This window comes from Gigantopelta aegis, chromosome 4 (genome assembly GCF_016097555.1).
Source record: "Gigantopelta aegis isolate Gae_Host chromosome 4, Gae_host_genome, whole genome shotgun sequence".
In the NCBI taxonomy this organism is placed as follows: Eukaryota; Metazoa; Mollusca; class Gastropoda; order Neomphalida; family Peltospiridae; genus Gigantopelta; species Gigantopelta aegis.
This window is the reverse complement of record NC_054702.1, coordinates 63301237-63325481: the sequence shown is the minus strand read 5'-3', so window position 1 is coordinate 63325481 and position 24245 is coordinate 63301237. Positions and strand designations below refer to the sequence as shown.

The following is a 24245-nucleotide window of genomic DNA, read 5'->3' as shown; positions in this document are numbered from 1 at the left end:
TCAACTTTACATAAAATAAATTCACGTTGTCAACATTAATATTGAACAAAATTGATAAATATGTATCGTCAGTAGATGACAACCAGAAATGACGTTCACGATATATAGACCAATTCTGTTTATGTTAATAAAATTGTTTTACAAAATATCACTTAAACGCCAGTTAATGTGTATATAATCCAGTCTGACCAAATATTACCTGGCTTGATGATAACATGTTTCATACAAACTCTTTTTAGCTGTAGATTGTGGAGCCCCCGTCGCAGTTCTCAACACGGTGGTAAACTTTACATCAACCATATTCGAATCTGTGGCCGAGTACGCATGCGTAACAGGATATCATTACGTGAATAAAACGGTGAAATCTACGTGTGAAGCCAACGGAAACTGGACAAAGCCTTTAATAAACTGTACAAGTAAGTCATTATGGTGTACTCTATCATCATCACCATCAACATCATTGTCGGCATAGTCATCATTATCATCATCATCATTATTATCATCAATATTATCATTATGAAGCATGAACACCTTCATAATCATCATCATCATTATGGTGGACATCTTCATCACCAATTTAACATCATTATGAATTAATATTATCATCATCACTGATAGCATCATTATGAACACCACCACCATAATCATCATCGTCATTATTAATTATCATCACTATTATCATCGTCATCTTCATCATCATCAAATTAGAGTACCTTCTAATAACCAAATTGACAGAGTACTAATAAATACATAATAATAATAATAATATACAGACTCATTTGTCATGTTTAAGGAATCACAAAGAACTGTTTGATATTTTACACAATCTCAGTAGTGCGTACCGTAAAAGGTCAATGTATTCAGAGACACATACGTGTGATTATGAATGAATGAATGAATGAATGTTTAACGACACCCCAGCACATAAAATAAATTCACGTTGTCAACACTAATTTTTTTTTTTTTTTTTTTTTTTTTCCCCAGATCATTTTGGCAAAGTCAAGGTTGGGGTGCCTTGCCTCAATGCCTTACAGAATTTATATGCATAGAAAATATTCAAATATATTCAAAATACGCACACATTTAATTAGATATATGTACACAGTTTGTTTAGTTGTACAGTACATTCATTTTTTTTATAAACTAAATCATGGATATTGAAATGGACTCAATATACACCCGTAAGCTATTTGTTATGTTTGTTTGTTCTGAGGACGAGCTAGTACAGAGAAAACAAGGTTGAAAAAAAAAAAAAGTGGTTGTAGTATTACAAAGGTGGACAGCGATGAGAAAAACAAAGGAAAAAAAAGAAAAAAAAAGAGAGAAGATATTAGTTAGTTTAAAATACGTGATTGTAACACTACCATAATAGAGATGGAGTAATGAGATTTAATAATAGAGTTAAAAAAAAACAAGAATTTTTTTTTTTAAGTTGAAACTGTGTAGACATTTATATACTGTAGATAAAATCAAAGTTGTTTCTGGTATTGTTTAATCGAAAAGATTAAGCCACTTGGACCATTCGATGTTAAATTTATCATATTCACAGTTTTTATAATAGATATATTTTTCGATATAAAATGTCTTTTGTAGAATCACTTTTATAGTATCAATACACAGATTTCTTTTAACCATCGTCATTGAATAAATGTAATATTTAACATTAATTATTAACCAGTTTATATTTTTTGCTTTTTCATCATCTATCATACCAAAAATAACTATATTTTTAGTAAATGAAATGCGAATTCCAGTTTTTATAAATATCCATTTTTCAACATTTTCCCAAAGTTCTCGGACTTTGTCACAATCGTAAAACAGGTGTTGTAGCGTTTCTGGAATATTATTACAGAAACGCATTTTTTTTAATCAATATAATTTATCATATGTAGAAATGTATTGGTACCAAGAATTCTGTGTAGCAATCTGTATTGAAACCATATTAATGAAGTGTCTTTCACGCATTTAAATGGTATAAGATAATACTTTGTCCATATATGATGATCAAATATTAGACCTTTATCTGCGTATTTTTTTGTGCTTTAGGAGTTTTTATTTTATTATTCAAAGTGCTGTATATAGCCTTACTTGATGCATTCTTATTTAACAACATTTTTAATTTAAAAGGCAGAATTGGTATTTTGATTGCAATAAATTCTGTTATATTGAGACTGTTTTGTATTTGTAAAAAAGCTTTTACAGCATTCGCCAACGATGCATAACTTAAAAAAATTGTGTTTATGTTATATTTTTGTGTGAAACATTCGAAATTTAAAACTTTTCCTTGCTCATCAAGCAGATCACTAATAAAAATAATACCTTTCTTAATAAAGTTCTTGTATGAAAATGGTTTATTATTTAACAGTATTTTACTATTAAACCAAATATTTTGTCCCTGTATATCTTCAGTAATTTGGAACTTTTGATGTTTTTGAACTAGTGCCCAGCTGCATAAAGCATCTCGCCAAAACATATTTTTTATGCTTTTCTTTTTAATTTCAATAAAGTAATCACCATATATAATAAAATATTTTGTTGTTAAACCTGTAGTGGACGCAAAAAGTTTAGTCCATTCTGCGTTTTGCTGATAAAGTCTTTGTAACCACGTCGTTTTTAAAGATGTAATAAGGTTTAAAATATCAGGAACCTTTAAACCACCATATCGATAATCTTGTGTTAATATATTTCTCTTGATTTTTTCTGGTTTATTTTGCCATATAAATTTTAAAAACATGTGTTTAAAAGTTTGAATCATGTGTTTTGGTGAATTTGGAAGAGTTAGGAAAAGATTGATGATTTTAGGTATGATTAAATGGCGCCGAATATAGTTTTTGGTAAAAATCGTTTGTTTCTATTAGAATTTGTTTTTGGTCAGTTATAATTTTCCCATCATTGAGTTCTATTCTTGATATATGTTCGCTATAGTAATTTCGGGATTCCATATTACAGAAGTATTTTGTTGGTTTTTCACCTTCCTCTAACCATTTTGCTCTTGCTCTTATATATGACCTTTCATCTTTTCTCTTCGCAATTCCAATAACTCTTTCTTACTTTTTTGTAATAGTTCAGTATTAGCCTCATTTTCAGATTCTTCCAGTTCCTTGATTTTCTCACATAGTGTATTTTCTTTTTCATTGGTATTTTTCTTTTTGAATGCCGAATATGATATTGTTTTACCTCTTACTTCCATTAATAGTGTTTCCAGGAATAAGCTGTCATTTATTATAAACTGTATTTCATATTTTGGTATAATGCTTATAGTTTGTGGGTTATAGATTAATATAGCATATTGATTTGTAATATTATTTATAACATCTTTTACAATTTTATGTATTCTTTATCAAATAACAGTGAACTGTTAAATTTCCATAAGCCTCTACCCTTGTGTATTTTATTTAAATTTAAAAACAATACAACACCTGAGTGGTCTGATCTATAGCTGTTTTCTATTATAACTTTTTCTGTTCGTGACATTAAATTAGTTGATAGGAGGAAAAAGTCTAACCTGGCTAATTTCAGTGGACTCGATTTCCTCCATGTATATCTCCTGAGATTGGGATATAATTCCCTAAAAGGGTCTTTTAAATCAAAAGCTTCAAGATTTTGTAATAATGTTTCTCGCGCCTTTGGGTAATTTTTGGTGTCTAGCTTTTGATCTAACACTAAATTAAAATCTCCACATATTAAATACTGTTCATTTGCAAACTCTTCAATACACTGTAATATAGTTTCAAAACAACTAGGCTTATCCGTATTTGGTCCATAAATGTTTAAAAGCGTTACTCTTTCCCCTTCTATAGTAGTGTCCAAAGCAATAACATTTCCAGTATTATCTGATTTGATTTTATGAAGTTCATATTGAAAATTGTTATTTAGCAGAATTGCCACCCCTCTTGCGTTACTAGTAAGTGAGTTAAATAAACATTTGTATCCCCACTGGGTTTGTACATATGGTTCTATGTCATCAGTAAAATTAGTATCTTGTAAGCAATATATGTTAAACTGTTTACATTTTAAATAATTAAAAACATCTCTCCGTTTTTCAGGATCTCTCAGTCCCTGACAGTTTAATGTCATTATCTGAAAACATGTCATTTTAAAATAATAGCAAATTTATGAAACTTGTCTACTTTCGTTTCTTCAAAAATTGTAAACAGTGTGTTTAATGGTATATGATTTGATATACAAGAAGTGCTGAGAATGAAAGAGAACTAGTAATAATGTTAATAGATTGGGCATTAAAAATAACATACAGGTCATAGGTTTTCCCCCTTCTCCCAAGCATGTTAAGTAAGAATGGGTTTACCTATAGATAATGTGAGAGGATAGATAACAATGTATATTAATCATTTTCATTTTCCGTGTAATAATATGCATCTATGTCTCTATACTTGTATTTGATACTTCATATCAGCTTGAACATATACTCACATAAACAATACACATACAAAATACAATATACATGCGCACTTACACATACGCGCATACATTACACATGCGCTCGTACACAAAACTAAACACTAATATTTTATTATTTGGTGTACTATAGCTTATGTATTATTTGCCTAGGTAAAGATATATTCGTTACACAGTGCCTCGACCAGTAATGAATATCACTGCATGCATGGAAAGCGAATTTATCTACAACTAAAATTATTTTAATAAATAAATAAGTAAATACGACATTCTATCGGTAACATATTTAAGTATCAGTTTAACTAATCAAGGTCGATGAACTTTGTTCTGTGCAAACAAATTATATGTGCTTTACCTAGATATTTAACAAAGTTGTAAGAAAAACAAAAAAGACGGTAACAATCAAACAAAATTTTAATGTTCATAGTCACCCGCGTCCGCACCCACCTATAAAGATCAATCACACAGACAGACACACGCTCAGTTGCGCACGGGCTCGTCGTGGCTCTCTCTCGTATGAATTTATTTATTGTTTTCATTATTTATGTTTGTTACTACCTTATTTCATAGATATTCCTGAAAAAATAGAGAAAATACTTATACAGTTTATTATTTCTACAGGAAAGAATCACAACTAATGGAAAGAACGACTTTTGTTTATTTACTAGTGTACATATTAGATGGAGATAGTAAATAATAAGGAATAAAACTGAAGTATACAGTAGCTACCATACAATGAACACAAAGTGTTAACGAATGTTTAGCATTGATATTTCTGTAAACCTATCGAATACCAACTTACTTCTAAACAACTCTCTCTCTCTCTCTCTCTCTCTCTCTCTCTCTCTCTCTCTCTCTCTCTCTCTCTCTCTCTCTCTCTCTCTCTCTCTCTCTCTCTCTCTCTCTCTCTCTCTCTCTCTGTGTGTGTGTGTATGTACAGTAATCACAGGTTCACGCTTATTTAAACGATGGTAAGCAATTTAAATAATAACGACAACTTTCTCGAGGACGACTGTAATGACGATGAAGACGATATCAACTAGAAACAACTTGTTGATTATTGTCAGCTGTGACAGGGTGGGGGTATAACAATGCGTGAGGAGATTAGTCCTTTACTAATAGTAATCGTCTTCGTTTTCCGTATCTGTGTTGCCAGTAGTATTAACACCAAGAAATTGAAATGGATCTATCTTTTTCACATAGCCGTTCTGTTTCAGTTTGACAAAAAACTTGGTGTCACTTGTCCATGCGGCCTCGACATCTGCGTGTTCTTGTAGTTTCGTTAAGTACTGACGGTTTGTTTGAGTCAGGTCCTCACTAATTCCCATTCCACTGCCTTTGAGTTTTCTTCTTTGGGACAGAGTTTGAATTTTGTGAATTCTTGCTTTAAATTGTACAATGATTGGCCGAGATCTATTCGACTCAAATTTTCCTATACGGTGGGCAATACTAATATCATTTTTTGTTACAGGAACATTTATTTTCGCCAAAACTTTAACAACGGCATCCATCGTTTCTTCCGCCGTTTCACTTTTATTAGTATCGACTACCCCAAACATGCGAACACTGTCTTTCCTGGTATATTGCTCCAAGTCGTTTAGTTTCTTCGTGGCGAGTTCAGTTTTGTACGTAGCTAGTTTTGCTTGTGCTTCGTTTGTATGGCATTTGGCTTGTAGTATGTTTACAACTTTTTCCATTTTATCTTTTTCAATTTCTAATGTCAAAACTCTTGATTCTAACTTTTCGATTTTTTCATTGAGACAGTTAATTATTTCATTTTTGTTAGTCTCAAGCTCATGGCGCAAATATTCTTTTGTAATCATTTTCTCATTTATCACTTGCAGCTGTTCTATAACCGACTGTAAATTCAGTTTTGTAGATCCAGTTGCACCAATTTGCTGAGTGTAGCCGGTAATTTGGGGTTGATTTTCAGAATCTCTCGCTTGAGTAGCTCGCATCTTTTTGGTGTCAGGTTTTACCTTACTATTGGTCGTTTGTTTATCTTTTTTCCATACTTTAAAAACTGGTATCGCTTGATAAGTTTCGTTTTGAGTTCAGCCGAGTTTTGGACATATTTTGTTCACAGTATATATAACATCAATACGACAGCTTACATTATGCGCTCAAACTCCACAAAGTATTGTTAAATTGTACTCACACAGTACATGACGATAATCAGTTGTGGTCAAAGTCCATGAGTACATTTCACCATTTAGTCTTTGGCTTGGGCTTACGTTTGGGCTGGGGGAATGAGGTGTGGCGATGTTTACTTTGTCATCTTACAGGTTTTATTAAATTACCTGTCAGCTGTAGATGATCCTTTATAATGTGAACAGTGTGTGAGTACGTTTTTGGTTGAAATACAATTAAAAAAACCCACGTCCAACCACCTCGAATGAACAAAACTGATAAATATGTATCGTCAGTAGATGACAACCAGAAATGACGTTCAAGATATAGACCAATTCTGTTTGTATTAATGAAATGTTTTACAAAATATCACTAGAACGCAAGTTAATGTATATAATCCATTTTGATAAATATTACCTGGCTTGATAATAACATGTTTCATACAAACTCTTTTAGCTATAGATTGTGAAGCCCCCATCGAAGTTCTTAACACGGTGGTAAACTTTACATCAACCATATTCGAATCTGTGGCTGAGTACGCATGCGTAACAGGATATCATTACGTGAATGAAACGGTGAACTCTACGTGTGAAGCCAACGGTAACTGGACAAAGCCTTTGATAAACTGTACAAGTAAGCCATTATGGTGTACACTATCATCATCATCATCATCATCATCATTGTCGTCGTCGTCAGTCACCATTATCATCATCATCATCATTATGAAGTATGAACACCTCAATCAACATCAATATCGTCACCATCATAATCACCATCATTATAATTATCATTATAAACATCAATATCGTCGTCATGTTCATCATCATTAATTTAACATTATAAATAATAAATTAGTCCTATTATCATCATCATCATCATCATGAATAACATCATTATGAACACCACCAACATCATCATAATCATCATCATCATCATCATCACTATTATCATCATCAACATCGACATCTTCATCTAGTACCTTTCTAATAGCTAAATTGACTAGCCAATCTGACCTGCAGTAGCGTGGTTTACTACGTCAGTGGTTTGAACACATCACAGTGTCAAGAGAATGGACAATGGTCTGATGCCATGTCCACATGTGCAGGTTGGTTTACAAGCATGTCGCAATATATATATACTAACAGGCAAACGAAACCTATCACCTTGTTCAGTAGGTCCATAAAGAAAAACCAAGACAGATGTGATCTATATGATGATTATTTTACTGAAAGGAATAATTGTCCAATGTCTTTACAAAAAAGCATTGTCATATCGATAGTGCACTTGCCATAAGGCCGAGCGAAAGAGATATGGGGTCAAAATTAAAAATTACACAATTAGAGTCCCTTCAAAAGGTGCTTCTAAAGTTAAATCATGGGACAAAACATGTCCTCAATAGCGTGTGTGACCACCCTTTGCATCAATACACGCCAAAACACGTCTCCTCATGGATGTCGTCAGTCGCCGGATGTCGTCAGCAGCAATTCTGCGCCAAACATCCAACAAAACCTGTTCAAGCTGCTGTCAATTTGCTGGGGGGGGGGGGGGGGGGGGGGTTACGCGTTGTCTCAACTGTGAATCAAGGTGATCCCAGAGATGCTCTATGGGATTAATGTCTGGAGAACATGATGGCCAAGGCAATGCGTTGACGTTAACGTTGTTGAGATAATCCTGAACAAGTCTGGCTGTATGAGGTCGTGCATTGTCCTGCTGCAAAAGAGTACCCCTAGGCTGTTGACGCAAGAATGGCACTACAACAGGTCGCAACACTTCATCCCTGTATCTTTGACCAGTCAGATTTCCACGGATGATGAGAAGCCTTGTTGTCCGTTGACCGCAAATACTGCCCCATACCATGACGCTGCCTCCACCAAAAGGGTGCACATCTTGGATGCAGTTCGGCGCCAGTCGCTCTCACCTACGTCGATAAACACGAACTCGGCCATCATTTCGGAACATGTTGAAGCGACTTTCATTAGTGAACAGCACCCTTTCCCAATCACGCCGCTGCACCGACGTACAGTTCGTGCCCATTGTAATATGCGTTGACGGTGTAGAGGGGTCAAAGCCATTCCACGGAAGGGACGAAAAGCCGTCACGAATCGGTTCCGCAGGTGGATTGTCCAGATGTAGCGGTCTTCAGCTGGAGTTGTGACCCTTGGTCTTCCCGATCTTGTACGGTCTTGTGCCTGGCCTGTCTGCTAATAACGGCTCAACAAGTTGCTGATGGCGGCTTGACTGCAGTTGAAGGTTCTTGCAATCTGCTGTTGAGAGGTCCCCATATCGGCCATACCGATAGCTCTGTTGCGTTCTGCTTGGGTAAGTCTCGGCATCTCTCTGATGTTCTTTTTGATACGGCTTCCTTGCTTCCACGAAATTCACTAAATCCGGAAACAGTGACTTTTCGGAAACACAGGGTGTGTTTTGGTGAATGTTTTCTCATTACTTTCAAACTTATTGCAGTATCTTTAATTCAGATAAACTTATTTTAAAAGTGATGTTTCTTTTCCCTTTTAGTATATATAGATGATCTGAACACTGCAGAATAGATGCGACGGTCTTGTTAGTGATATCTAAACACTGCAGATTAGATGAGGTGGTTTTGTCGGCGTGACGCAAGTTCTAATAGACGATCTAAACACTGCAGATTAGATGAGACGGTCTTGTCGGCCTGACGCAAGTTCTAATAGACGATCTAAACACTGCAGATTAAATTGGACGGTCTTCTCAGTGATGTCTAAACACTGCAGATTAGATGTCGGCGTGACGCAAGTTCTAATAGACGATCTAAAGACTGCAGATTAGATTTGTCCAGCACAGACTAACCCAATCTGATTAAAATTAGCTCTACTGTTCTCACCAGTAGATCTAACGTGGACTCCCATGTCCTGGTGACATTTCATCTATGAATAACAATTTAAATATCGACCAATTACATTTCGCTTTTATAACGTTATTCGGGAGAATACAAATTCTAAAAATATCAGTCGAGACTATTTATGCAATTGGCGAACCTGTTGGTCTATTTCAGCATTGAAAAAACAGGGGGGAAAGTGCTGTAATAAACTCTGGATTGTATACTAGTATAAACAAATTTTGTGGATATACCATCACGGTTTTGTTTTTCTTCTTGAAACGAATTTTATATGTTTCTGGCATACTTCGTAATTCACCCGAACCATTTCATATACCCTTGTCATAAACCCGAATGTTTTCAAATTCTTTTCAAATCACTGGCATGATTTTGCAAGTAAGGATTTGAGTGGTCGAATGAAGGTCAACTGGACATGAGCTCCAACGGGCTGCTGTTAGATCCACATGTAATTAATTTTAATTAGATTGAGAGTAACCAACTACTAATCGGTCGGCAATCGGCGATAGCGTCGACGCGACTGTTTCGACGGTAGGTGTGCGCTGACCATAAATACTTTATGGAATCTTTCAAACGTAACGGTTTATCGATGATCATGATGATACTATACAGCTGTGTACAGAATCCACTCAACTATTCGAAACAGCTTTGTTAATATAATGTCCAAAAAAATGTACATCATTGTGGAAGTAGTTTGTAACCATACGTCTTTGTTTAACTGTTCACTAGACCCACGTGTGTACGGATGTGACTTATTGCCATATTGCTTCTGTATTTCATTGGAGTGGTTGTCTGTGCAATTCCAAACTATACTGACAATTCCCTGTTTATGTCAACGTTTGGTGTTCGGTTCAGTAGCCAATCTGACCTGCAGTAGCCAGTTTTACTATGTGTGTGGTTTGAACACATCACAATGTCAAGAGAATGGACAATGGTCTGTCATGTTCACGTGTGTAGGTTGGTTTACAAGCATGTTGCAATATATTAATATATATGATCACTGAATTAAAATCGTAACATTTATTCTGTTAATGTGAACCCAGTGAGCCTACCTACCAACCTTAAGTCTGATCGTTTAACTGCTACACCATAAAAAAGAAAAAAAACATGATTTTTATTTTCTCCTAGCAACTGACTGTGGTATTCCTACGCTTGGTGAAAGGGTATTGGTTGTTTCTTCTACCACCGGTACAACAATATTTGGTTCTGTCCTGAGTATGGAATGCGACCTAGGCTATAACAATTCAGGTGGATCACCGTCCTTTTTGACATGCACTAGCGACGGAACCTGGTCTGGTGACACTATGACATGTGAAGGTAATATATATAGAGAGAATAACTCGTTACAGTCTTGAGATATCGGATTTATCCTGTGAAGGTTAGAATGGCGAATGCAGCGAGGTTTCCGTCCTTATCTTCTAGTGACGTAACAAGCAGACAGACGATTTTTCTAGGGAGGGGTTCAACATTTACAAAGGGCACATCCAATATTCAGGGAGGGGATACCTACAATATTCAAAACGTACACACAGTAACCGATTTCTTTTTTTTTTTGGTCATACATACTGAGAATACTAAATGAAATGAACGCTTTCATTTCAAAACTTTACCGTGACCACGCGTATTGATTGCCTTGTCGCCTAGAATATCTATACACCAACACAAAATAGTTCTTTTAAGAAATGAACGTGATTTTTTTTTAGTTTAATGCTAGTATGAAACGCAAAACCGCTAGCGCGAAGCCATTTATACTAAAGTTCAATTCTTATACTTCCAAACACATAACTATGTCATTAATGTAAAGCTGTTTGAAATAGAAAGTGAACTCTATTTACCAACTATTTACTATTTTATTAACACGAAATTCATACTCAACATTAGCGGAATCCCTATGGTGGTTCGGCTTTTTCCGTCAATAGCCGAATGAGAGAATGACAATGTTACAATCATTAATACAATTCATATTAATTTTTTGCATTAAATGTCATTACCAACCAGAAACATTTTTAATTCACTATAAACATATAACGTAAGTAATTTCAATAACTTTTAACCTGTAATAAAAATGTCTGAAGCGACCTATTTTGTATGGTATAATTTATATGTGAAGCAGTTGGTGTATGAATATTTAACTACGAACTGTGCATGGGCGCCATTTTTTTTCTTACTGTCCAGATTTACCAATTACGACGTTGAAATTACAGTTATCAAAGTTTGAGTGCGTGAAAATTCCATGTGTTGATAGATTTGACATGGAGAAAGTGGTTTCAATGTTTCCGGAAATGGATGAAACACGTGTGTCGCGAGTTTCTGTGTTTACTGGCCTTGTAATTGTGGAAGTGGTGACAACACAGGATAGTTTTGGCGTGTGTGTGACGTCGCATGACCTTCCCACGATGTTGTGCGACATCACGTGGGATCGTAAGACATCGTAGTGAAGTCGTACGACCTCGTACGACAGTTGTACGATGTCGTACGCTTTCACTACGATTTTCTCAGATGCGTCGCAAACCCATCGTTTCCAGTGTGACCACACAACTAAGATTGTAATATCGTAGCCGAGTCGGGGACAATCATAGGTATCTAGAATCTCACTCCATCGCACGAAGTCGTAGTTCGGTCTGACCAAGCTTTTACATTGTAGGGTCACAGGTCAGCATTATATTCCTGATCATAACTAAGGTAAAAATAACTCCGTCCAAAAAAAGCTATATTTTTGCTCAGTGACCAAAAATACAAAATGTATCTAGTCATATCTTGCCAATATATCCATTGATTGCAGGATAAAAAATATATATTAACGTGAAACGTACCAAATCACAGATGTATTCATATACACTATGCTTTGTCCGTCTCTCTTAATGTTACAGGTTTTATTTTTAATGAAATGTAAACTCAGACGTAACACGTTTATTCATACCTTTGTTATCAAAGCCTCTGACGCAAGTTTCAGTACGTACCCTTTTTGTTTCATTTTAAATGATTCAGGACAACTAAATATAAATTTGACACGAAACAAAAAATACCCACAAGCATGAGGACGACCAGAAACACATCACAAGTAATGTGTAAATGAGCCAAGGCTGTTCTAGCATTTTGTCTTTACCCCTGTATTAAAAATCAGATTGATCTGTATAATTTCATGGCAGTTTGTTAAGAAACTTTTTTTATTTACCAAAAAATATTTAGTTAAAAATATGTTTTGAGTTGGTATGGGTTTAAAACTCAATAATACGTTTTAGTATAAGTTTTAGCATTACTTATCATCGGTTCCCTGTTCACGCAAATGGACTATACAAATGTTGACAGATTGAATACCACATCGCTTCTCGATCCAACAGCCTGGACCACCAGGCTGGATTCCTTTCCTCCATGTCAATTTTTTTGCCCACATTATTAAATAGTGTGATCCTCTTATCTTTCTCTTATTTATTTTTGCATTGTCCTTCCTAAATGCTCTAAAGAATATAGATGTTCGACTGGGTAGGCAATTTTTTAAAAACATTTTATCCAGGCTTATCCTCACAAAATGTTATTCCAAATTGTCCATAATCCGCCATTAACTCCCTTTTCCCTCTCTTTCACATTTTGTGTACAAATTCTGGTTCTGTCAGAATTCTGGTTCTGTCAGAATTTGTATCAACAAATGCGTTTTGACCTTAAAGCGACATACCTTAGTTTTTATAAATGCACGTTCGTCTAAGATGTAATGGTTAATGAAACAAGCTCAAGTTATTTTTGACGGTATTTCCCTGTTTAACCATCACAGACTTTAGCTTCTCTCTGTTATAACCATGTCCAAATGTGTGTTGCAGGTTTGAAGATCAACTAAGATAAATGGTATTTAACGGCCGCTCGTGTAGTATTCTTTATTTAACGTTCTTTCAGCGGTTGATTGTGGGACACCGAATACAGTGTTTGGTGCCGAGATGGAATACCACAATACTACGTACCAGTCTATTGCCAATTATTCCTGTTCGACTGGTTTCGACTATATTGATGGATTTGACACTTCAACGTGTGAGGCCAGCGGACAGTGGTCTGATCCAACGTTAACCTGCATAGGTGTGTTCAACTACATTTATTAACTAGATATCATAGTGGTGAATAAAACAACTTGTATAATACAGATCACTACGTAAAATACTCAATTTATGACACCTTGTATGTAATAAGGATCCTCCATTATATACTTATCAATTATTGACCATCAATGAGGGTAATAGATCACGTTTTATGGACACAAAAATTCGATATTGAGAGGTGTACAGCCCATGCTTATAAAACTTTATTTTTGGTCTATTGTTACCGGAAACAAAAGCAAGGTCAAACATTTTGGATCATTGCTTTACATTATATATATATATATATATATATATATATATATATATATATATAATGTATGTGTATATGTATGTGTATATATATATGTATATATATATATGTGTATATATGTATATATGTATATATATATATATATATATATATATATATAGTGGTGGACTCTGTCCAAACCGGCATCGCTCTAAACCGGATTTCTGTGTAAACCAGCGCAGTTTTAAAGTCCCGTCCAGCTACCGTTAATTTATTAGAAACAACACTCTGCCTACACCGGAAGCTGTCTATTCCGGACTTCGGATGCAAAAGAACGGTTTATTTAGTAATTAGTTCTGTCTACACCGGCACGCGATCTTAGCTCTACTGTCTGCCAGTGGTCACCTTTTAAACAATGACAGCAGTTCCCCAGTATTTAGGACACCTAAGTCTTTTAAGGCTTAATAAATAATGAACCACACCTGTTGTAACGGTGTAGCAATACAAATCGAGTTATTATTTGTATGTGTTCATAACTGCATTGTATTATATAGTACCTGCATAAATACGAATGACGCTTCCGTTTTGCATTGTCTTACTGAATTTGCAATGGCGGAGCGACCAAAAACGGCAACGTATCGAACTCTCCATAGAACATAAAGTGAAATTAATCTATGAATGTTCATCAAATCCTCTGTGGAAATATTAAGCTTTCAAATTCAAGATCGGAAGACAGACAGTATCAGATATACAAATACGTAGTGACTATTACCGGCAATTGTACGAGGACAGTATTTCGGTAGAGAGAAAACGAATAGTCAACAGCAAGTTTGAATGGTTTCTTAGAAAGTTCTGAAATATCTTTCAGGTTTATACCAATCACTAAAACAAGCATTGCTTACCCTTGCTTTCACAGATGTTTTGCACATAGTCCAAACGTTTCATTAATATGACGTTTTATTTTCTGATCAGTATATCGCAGGAACCGTAACTCTGGACGAAACTCTGTCTACACCAGGCACTCTGTCTAAACCAGCATATTTCATCGGTCCCAAGTGAATCCGGTTTAGACAGAATATACATATATATTCATTGAAATAATACATCATGTGTATACGATTAAACACTCAAGTATATATAATATATTTACATTTACTTTGTTTATATATACACCAAGCACGTGTGCAGGAATTCATGCAGGGGGGCCTAGACCGTGGCAAGCGAAGTTTCTATGTGGGTCGAAACAACATGTTGCTCTGCTTCAGTGCCTTGGAGGGAGCCGACGCACACACCTGCACTTGCGCCTGTACATTGTATTTAAATCTATAAAATACATACGCACACACACACACGCACGCACGCAGAGGGGGGGGGGAGAGAAACAGACATACATGAAAGACACAAGAGAGAGAGAGAGAGAGAGAGAGAGAGAGAGAGAGAGAGAGAGAGAGAGGGGGGGGGGGCAGGTAGACAAAGGGGAAGACCAGGATTCCGATAAATACATAATATTCAATATTAAGAATAATTAATTCAATGTGATAGGTAAACATTGATGGAAAAGCCAGACGTAAATGAAGAAGGGAACATGTTCTGGGAACTGGGGTAAAGAGTAAAGCTAGGATTCCATTAAAGCGTTTGCGTTGTTTTTGCAGTATGCGTTCGCGGTGGGGGGTTTTAAACTACGATTCCATTAATGCGTTTGCGTTGCTTTTGCAGTATGCATTCGAGATATAAAAACACACCCTGACAATCCTGTTTCAATAATATCCATTTACAGTAGGGTATTCTGTCTTTACCGCTGGAACAAGACAGGAATGATGGCCCCCAGTGCATCAAAGATACAAAGATATTTACCTTAACAGAATTATTTGCTACTAAATATCCTAGTTTGCTATAAGATCATGCGTGATTCGAGGGGAAGACTGTCAAGGAAACAAATAAAGATAATCATGTTGCCTCACAAGTTCAATTAGTTTTTCTGTTTCGGTGACAGAAAATTGTTTTGTTCTTCGAGGCATTTTGCCAAAACCAAAACACGTGTAGGAAAGAGGGGAATACCCAGAAAATACTATCTTCCTGACGTCACTTCCTCTGTCCGTTTCAATGAGTTTGCGTTCTCTATCGCTATATGGGCTGATTAAAAAAAAAAAAACGCAACCGCAACGCTACAGCAAACGCATTAATGGAAATCATACATATTTCAACCTGTTCTAATTTTAATGCAAACGCTAACGCATACTGCAAACGCATTAATGGAATCGTAATTTAACAGAAAGAGAAATAAACAGAAAGACGGAGAGGAAGACGCAAAGAAAAAGGTTTCTTGAGAGGTCGTTAGAATCAATGAAATTTTAATATGATAAACATGTTATTAGGAAGAAAAGAAATATGGGAAATGTGTAAGTTTTATTTTTCGAAATGTCGATATTTTGCATTAAAAATGCTTATTCACATACTTGTATATGTTATCATTGCTAAGTTTGTAAATTCATTTATGTAAATTTTCTTTAGAATTGTTGTCAAGGTTACCTCTGATCATCAAATTCATTATATAAAGTAGTTTTTATTTTTCAAATTATATTTTTCAATATGTAGGTAATCATTGATGAAATTGTACATTCCATTTTTCATTAATTTGATCTATTGTATTTTTATACTGTATATGATATAATACTTTATATTAATAATAATTAGCCAATTAAATTAAAAAAAAAAATACCATAGTTTTGTCTAACTGAAAGGTTCACCGTTACTAAATGCCCATTCTTCTACCGTTTCACACAAGACTATAACAATGTTTCTGGCATAAGATCTGATGGCAAAAGGGGGCGGGACATAGCCCAGTGGTAAAGCGCTCGCTTGAGCACGGTCGGTTTAAGATCGATCTCCGTCGGTGGCCCATTAGGCTGTTTTCTCGGTCCAGCCAGTACACCACGACTGGTGTGTCAAAGGCTGTGGTATGTGCTATCCTAATTGTGGGATGGTGCATATAAAATATCCCTTGCTACTAATGGGAAAGTGTAGTGGGTTTCCTCTCTAAGACTATATGTCAAAAATTACCGAATGGTTGACATCCAGTAGCCGATGATTAATAAATCAATGTGCTCTAGTTGTGTCGTTAAACAAAACAAACAAACTTTTTAATTGCCTAACTAATTTTTAAAGATTTTGACACCAATGAAAAAAAGAAGATTTTTATACAAACAGAAATGAATTCTTTAAAGATTATTTGAACAAAAACAAGAACAACATTTGTTCTTGTTATTCTTGTTCAAATAAACCGGCCTCGGTGTCGTCGTGGTTAGGCCATCGGTGTACAGGCTGGTAGGTACTGGGTTCGGATCCCAGTCGAGGCATGGGATTTTTAATCCAGATACCGACTCCAAACCCTGAGTGAGTGCTCCGCAAGGCTCAATGGGTAGGTGTAAACCACTTGCACCGAATAGTGATCCATAACTGGTTCAATAAAGGCCATGGTTTGTGCTATCCTGCCTGTGGGAAGCGCAAATAAAAGATCCCTTGCTGCTAATTGGAAAGAGCAGCCCATGTAGTGGCGACAGCGGGTTTCCTCTCAAAATCTGTGTGGTCCTTAACCATATGTCTGACGCCATATAACCGTAAATAAAATGTGTTGAGTGCGTCATTAAATAACATATTTCTTTCTTTTCTTTCTTGTTTAACACATTATTTTTTCTTTGTGTAATTTTCCCTCCCCCACTGTTCACTTAATCTCTGAAATGACAGATGTTGATCATGATGTTTTATTTATTTAAGTTTTTTAAAATTATTTATGTTTGACGATGACAGCATAAAGTATAGCATTTTCCTCTATTATGTTTCTGCATTTAGGTCAATTTGTCACAAACTACACGTCCTAGATGAATCAAATTTGGTTTATATTTGCATCTCTGAATGTCCCACCTGAATTCATGTTAAAATTTTAAACAAGTTACTTAATTAATTGTTTTTAAATGTGTTTGTCTTAATGTTACAGGTTTTTTTTTAATGAAATGTAAACTCAGACGTAACACGTTAATTCATACCTTTGTTACCAAAGCCTCTGACCCTAGTTTCAGTACGTATCTTTTAGTCTCGTTTCAAATGCTTCAGAACGACCAAATATGAATCTGATACGAAACAAAAAAGATCCACAAACACGAGAACGACCAGAAACATGCTGTTCTAGCATTTTGTCTTCACCCCTGTATTAAAAATCAGATTGATCTGTATAATTTCATGGTAGTTTGTTTAGAAACTTTTTTATTTACTAAAATATATTTAGTAAAAAATATGTTTTGAGTTGGTATGGGTTTAAAACTCAATAATACGTTTTAGTATAAGTTTTAGCATTACTTACCATCGGTTCCCTGTTCACGCAAATGGACTATACAAATGTTGACAGATTGAATACCACATCGCTTCTCGATCCAACAGCCTGGACCACCAGGCTGGATTCCTTTCCTCCATGTCAATTTTTTTGCCCACATTATTAAATAGTGTGATCCTCTTATCTTTCTCTTATTTATTTTTGCATTGTCCTTCCTAAATGCTCTAAAGAATATAGATGTTCGACTGGGTAGGCAATTTTTTAAAAACATTTTATCCAGGCTTATCTTCACAAAATGTTATTCCAAATTGTCCATAATCCGCCATTAACTCCCCATTCCCTCTCTTTCACATTTTGTGTACAAATTCTGGTTCTGTCAGAATTTGTATCAACAAATGCGTTTTGACCTTAAAGCGACATACCTTAGTTTTTATAAATGCACGTTCGTCTAAGATGTAATGGTTAATGAAACAAGCTCAAGTTATTTTTGACGGTATTTCCCTGTTTAAACATCACAGACTTTAGCTTCTCTCTGTTATAACCATGTCCAAATGTGTGTTGCAGGTTTGAAGATCAACTAAGATAAATGGTATTTAACGGCCGCTCGTGTAGTATTCTTTATTTAACGTTCTTTCAGCGGTTGATTGTGGGACACCGAATGCAGTGTTTGGTGCCGAGATGGAATACCACAATACTACGTACCAGTCTATTGCCAATTATTCCTGTTCGACTGGTTTCGACTATATTGATGGATTCGACACTTCAACGTGTGAGGCCAGCGGACAGTGGTCTGATCCAACGTTAACCTGCATAGGTGTGTTCAACTACATTTATTAACTAGATATCATAGTGGTGAATAAAACAACTTGTATAATACAGATCACTACGTAAAATACTCAATTTATGACACCTTGTATGTAATAAGGATCCTCCATTATATACTTATCAATTATTGACCATCAGTGAGGGTAATAGATCACGTTTTATGGACACAAAAATTCGATATTGAGAGGTGTACAGCCCATGCTTATAAAACTTTATTTTTGGTCTATTGTTACCGGAAACAAAAGCAAGGTCAAACATTTTGGATCATTGCTTTACATTTTATATATATATATATATATATATATATATATATATATATATAATGTATGTGTATATGTATGTGTATATATATATATATGTATATATATATGTATATATATATATATATATATATATATATATATAGTGGTGGATTCTGTCCAAACCGGCATCGCTCTAAACCGGATTTCTGTGTAAACCAGCGCAGTTTTAAAGTCCCGTCCAGCTACCGTTAATTTATTAGAAACAACACTCTGCCTACACCGGAAGCTGTCTATTCCGGACTTCGGATGCAAATTCAAGGACAAAAGAACGGTTTATTTAGTAATTAGTTCTGTCTACACCGGCACGCGATCTTAGCTCTACTGTCTGCCAGTGGTCACCTTTTAAACAATGACAGCAGTTCCCCAGTATTTAGGACACCTAAGTCTTTTAAGGCTTAATAAATAATGAACCACACCTGTTGTAACGGTGTAGCAATAAAAATCGAGTTATTATTTGTATGTGTTCATAACTGCATTGTATTATATAGTACCTGCATAAATACGAATGACGCTTCCGTTTTGCATTGTCTTACTGAATTTGCAATGGCGGAGCGACCAAAAACGGCAACGTATCGAACTCTCCATACAACATAAAGTGAAATTAATCTATGAATGTTCATCAAATGGCCTCAGACCACAATTAATTTCGCTATATGTTTCTATATAGCCTTAGTGGCTATAACATTTTTATTAATATCAGCAGGCCCGTGAAGTTTTGTATGTACCTTTGCCTGCATGGGGGACACATACCCTGAAAAGGACAACCCCTGTTGTCCAGCTCTTTCTCCCAGCATATTGGTTTAAACAGACACACCCTCTAAACCAGGCCGGAGTACACCCATTTTACACAAAAAGCACTACTTTTGCATGGGCCGGAATTACCACAAACAAGTCTCCAATGTCATCAAGTTACACATGTTTACAAACTACATGCTATCCCCTGTCACTTCAGTCAAACAGTTGCCACTTCATAGCTGTCTGCCATGAAATAATCACAGTCAAACAGCAGACTACTTGCGCGGTCAAACTTCCGGATTTTGGACAACCAAATGGGAAGATAACTGTAATCTGAGGCCAAATCCTCTGTGGAAATATTAAGCTTTCAAATTCAAGATCGGAAGACAGACAGTATCAGATATACAAATACGTAGTGACTATTACCGGCAATTGTACGAGGACAGTATTTCGGTAGAGAGAAAACGAATAGTCAACGGCAAGTTTGAATGGTTTCTTAGAAAGTTCTGAAATATCTTTCATGTTTATACCAATCACTAAAACAAGCATTGCTTACCCTTGCTTTCACAGATGTTTTGCACATAGTCCAAACGTTTCATTAATATGACGTTTTATTTTCTGATCAGTATATCGCAGGAACCGTAACTCTGGACGAAACTCTGTCTACACCAGGCACTCTGTCTAAACCAGCATATTTCATCGGTCCCAAGTGAATCCGGTTTAGACAGAATATACATATATATTCATTGAAATAATACATCATGTGTATACGATTAAACACTCAAGTATATATAATATATTTACATTTACTTTGTTTATATATACACCAAGCACGTGTGCAGGAATTCATGCAGGGGGGGCCTAGACCGTGGCAAGCGAAGTTTCTATGTGGGTCGAAACAACATGTTGCTCTGCTTCAGTGCCTTGGAGGGAGCCGACGCACACACCTGCACTTGCGCCTGTACATTGTATTTAAATCTATAAAATACATACGCACACACACACACGCACGCACGCAGAGGGGGGGGGGAGAGAGAAACAGACATACATGAAAGACACAAGAGAGAGAGAGAGAGAGAGAGAGAGAGAGAGAGAGAGAGAGAGAGAGAGAGAGAGAGAGAGAGAGAGAGGCAGGTAGACAAAGGGGAAGGCCAGGATTCCGATAAATACATAATATTCAATATTAAGAATAATTAATTCAACGTGATAGGTAAACATTGACGGAAAAGCCAGACGTAAATGAAGAAGAGAACATGTTCTGGGAACTGGGGTAAAGAGTAAAGCTAGGATTCCATTAAAGCGTTTGCGTTGTTTTTGCAGTATGCGTTCGCGGTGGGTTTTTTTAAAACTACGATTCAATTAATGCGTTTGCGTTGCGTTTGCAGTATGCATTCGAGATATAAAAACACACCCTGACAATCCTGTTTCAATAATATCCAGTTGAAGTAGGGTATTCTGTCTTTACCGCTGGAACAAGACAGGAAAGATGGCCCCCAGTGCATCAAAGATACAAAGATATTTACCTTAACAGAATTATTTGCTACTAAATATCCTAGTTTGCTATAAGATCATGCGTGATTCGAGGGGAAGACTGTCAAGGAAACAAATAAAGATAATTATGTTGCCTCACAAGTTCAATTAGTTTTTCTGTTTCGGTGACAGAAAATTGTTTTGTTCCTCGAGGCATTTTGCCAAAACCAAAACACGTGTAGGAAAGAGGGGAATACCCAGGAAATACTATCTTCCTGGCGTCACTTCCTCCGTCCGTTTCAATGAGTTTACGTTCTCTATCGCTATATGGGCTGATTGAAAAAAAAACGCTACCGCAAACGCATTAATGGAAATCATACATATTTCAACCTGTTCTAATTTTAATGCAAACGCTAACGCATACTGCAAACGCATTAATGGAATCGTAATTTAACAGAAAGAGAAATAAACAGAAAGACGGAGAGAAAGACGCAAAGAAAAAGGTTTCTTGAGAGGTCGTTAGAATCAATGCAATTTTAATATGATAAACATGTTATTAGGAAGAAAAGAAATATGGGAAATGTGTAAGTTTTGTTTTCCGAAATGTCGATATTTTGCATTAAAAATGCTTATTCACATACTTGTATATGTTATCATTGCTAAGTTTGTAAATTCATTTATGTGATTTTCTTTAGAATTGTTGTCAAGGTTACCTCTGATCATCAAATTCATTATATAAAGTAGTTTTTATTTTTCAAATTATATTTTTCAATATGTAGGTAATCATTGATGAAATTGTACATTCCATTTTTCATTAATTTGATCTATTGTATTTTTATACTGTATATGATATAATACTTTATATTAATAATAATTAGCCAATTAAATTAAAAAAAAAAAATACCATAGTTTTGTCTAACTGAAAGGTTCACCGTTACTAAATGCCCATTCTTCTACCGTTTCACACAAGACTATAACAATGTTTCTGGCATAAGATCTGATGGCAAAAGGGGGCGGGACATAGCCCAGTGGTAAAGCGCTCGCTTGAGCACGGTCGGTTTAAGATCGATCTCCGTCGGTGGCCCATTAGGCTGTTTTCTCGGTCCAGCCAGTACACCACGACTGGTGTGTCAAAGGCTGTGGTATGTGCTATCCTAATTGTGGGACGGTGCATATAAAATATCCCTTGCTACTAATGGGAAAGTGTAGTGGGTTTCCTCTCTAAGACTATATGTCAAAAATTACCGAATGGTTGACATCCAGTAGCCGATGATTAATAAATCAATGTGCTCTAGTTGTGTCGTTAAACAAAACAAACAAACTTTTTAATTGCCTAACTAATTTTTAAAGATTTTGACACCAATGAAAAAAAGAAGATTTTTATACAAACAGAAATGAATTTTTTAAAGATTATTTGAACAAAAACAAGAACAACATTTGTTCTTGTTATTCTTGTTCAAATAAACCGGCCTCGGTGTCGTCGTGGTTAGGCCATCGGTGTACAGGCTGGTAGGTACTGGGTTCGGATCCCAGTCGAGGCATGGGATTTTTAATCCAGATACCGACTCCAAACCCTGAGTGAGTGCTCCGCAAGGCTCAATGGGTAGGTGTAAACCACTTACATAACTGGTTCAACAAAGGCCATGGTGTGTGCTATCCTGCCTGTGGGAAGCGCAAATAAAAGATCCCTTGCTGCTAATCGGAAAGAGCAGCCCATGTAGTGGCGACAGCGGGTTTCCTCTCAAAATCTGTGTGGTCCTTAACCATATGTCTGACGCCATATAACCGTAAATAAAATGTGTTGAGTGCGTCGCTAAATAAAATATTTCTTTCTTTTCTTTCTTGTTTGACACATTATTTTTTCTTTGTATAATTTTCCCTCCCCCACTGTTGACTTAATCTCTGAAAAGACAGATGTTGATCATGATGTTTTATTTATTTAATTTTTTTTTAATTTTTTATGTTTGACGATGACAGCATACATTTTAGCATTTTCCTCTATTATATTTCTGCATTTTGGTCAATTTGTCACAAACTACACGTCTTAGATGAATTAAATTTGGTTTATATTTGCATCTCTGAATGTCCCATCTGAATTCATGTTAAAATTTTAAACAAGTTACTTAATTAATTGTTTTTAAATTTGTAAAAAAAAAAAAATCATTTAAGAATGTAAGAAGTATAGTCCATCCCACAGGTAACGCTTTTTTTCATATTATAAAATTTACTACAATTATTTACTTCCGAGCCGATTGATTTCTAAATTGCACACAAAAATAGTTTTTTTTTATTATTATTATTTCCAAAACACTTACTTTTCTTCTTACATCAAACCAAACTAAAATTATTCACACAAAAAAACATTTTTGTAGGAGGATGGGACAAACTATAGATTAATACTGAATGCTGTATCTTTATTTATTTATTTATTACATTTTCGCAAATAGAATCAACAATTTTTATTTTATTTAGAAATGTATACATTTTTAAACAGAAACAATAATAAAGATGGGTATTAAATGGAGGCACGTACTGTTTTTCCCACACCCGTGAAAGGAAGTTAGACCCCAATACTGAATATGTTTTTGAGAGGTGGAAATTTTGTAGTACGAATTAATAAGGTGTATATTTGTTTACGTAAGTTTGGTTCTTTAAAAAATATTTTAATTTTTAAAGGAAGAATTATTATGTATTTGGTTGTTTTATAATTAATAAAATAATTCAATGGCTCTCGTTAAAGAAGCATATTCTGAGAAGCTGGATTACACCTGGTATTTTGTGAAGAATGTATTGTAGTCCATTACTGCCCTTGGCGTATCCAGGATTTTATATTGGGGTGGCTACCCACATTGGG

The 24245-nt window shown here is 35.4% G+C and overlaps 1 protein-coding gene across 1 annotated transcript in view; it reads left to right on the top strand.

Moving 5' to 3' along the window:
• The first annotated feature begins 243 nt into the window (after window positions 1-243).
• LOC121370901 (CUB and sushi domain-containing protein 3-like) overlaps window positions 244-24245 on the top strand; it is a 73943-nt gene continuing 49941 nt past the window's right edge. Inside the window, exons 1-4 of the mRNA XM_041496433.1 lie at window positions 244-416; window positions 10547-10735; window positions 13307-13483; window positions 18697-18873. Coding sequence (XP_041352367.1) covers window positions 10636-10735; window positions 13307-13483; window positions 18697-18873 — 454 coding nt within the window. The 5' untranslated portion in view covers window positions 244-416; window positions 10547-10635. The remainder of the gene's footprint in view (window positions 417-10546; window positions 10736-13306; window positions 13484-18696; window positions 18874-24245) is intronic.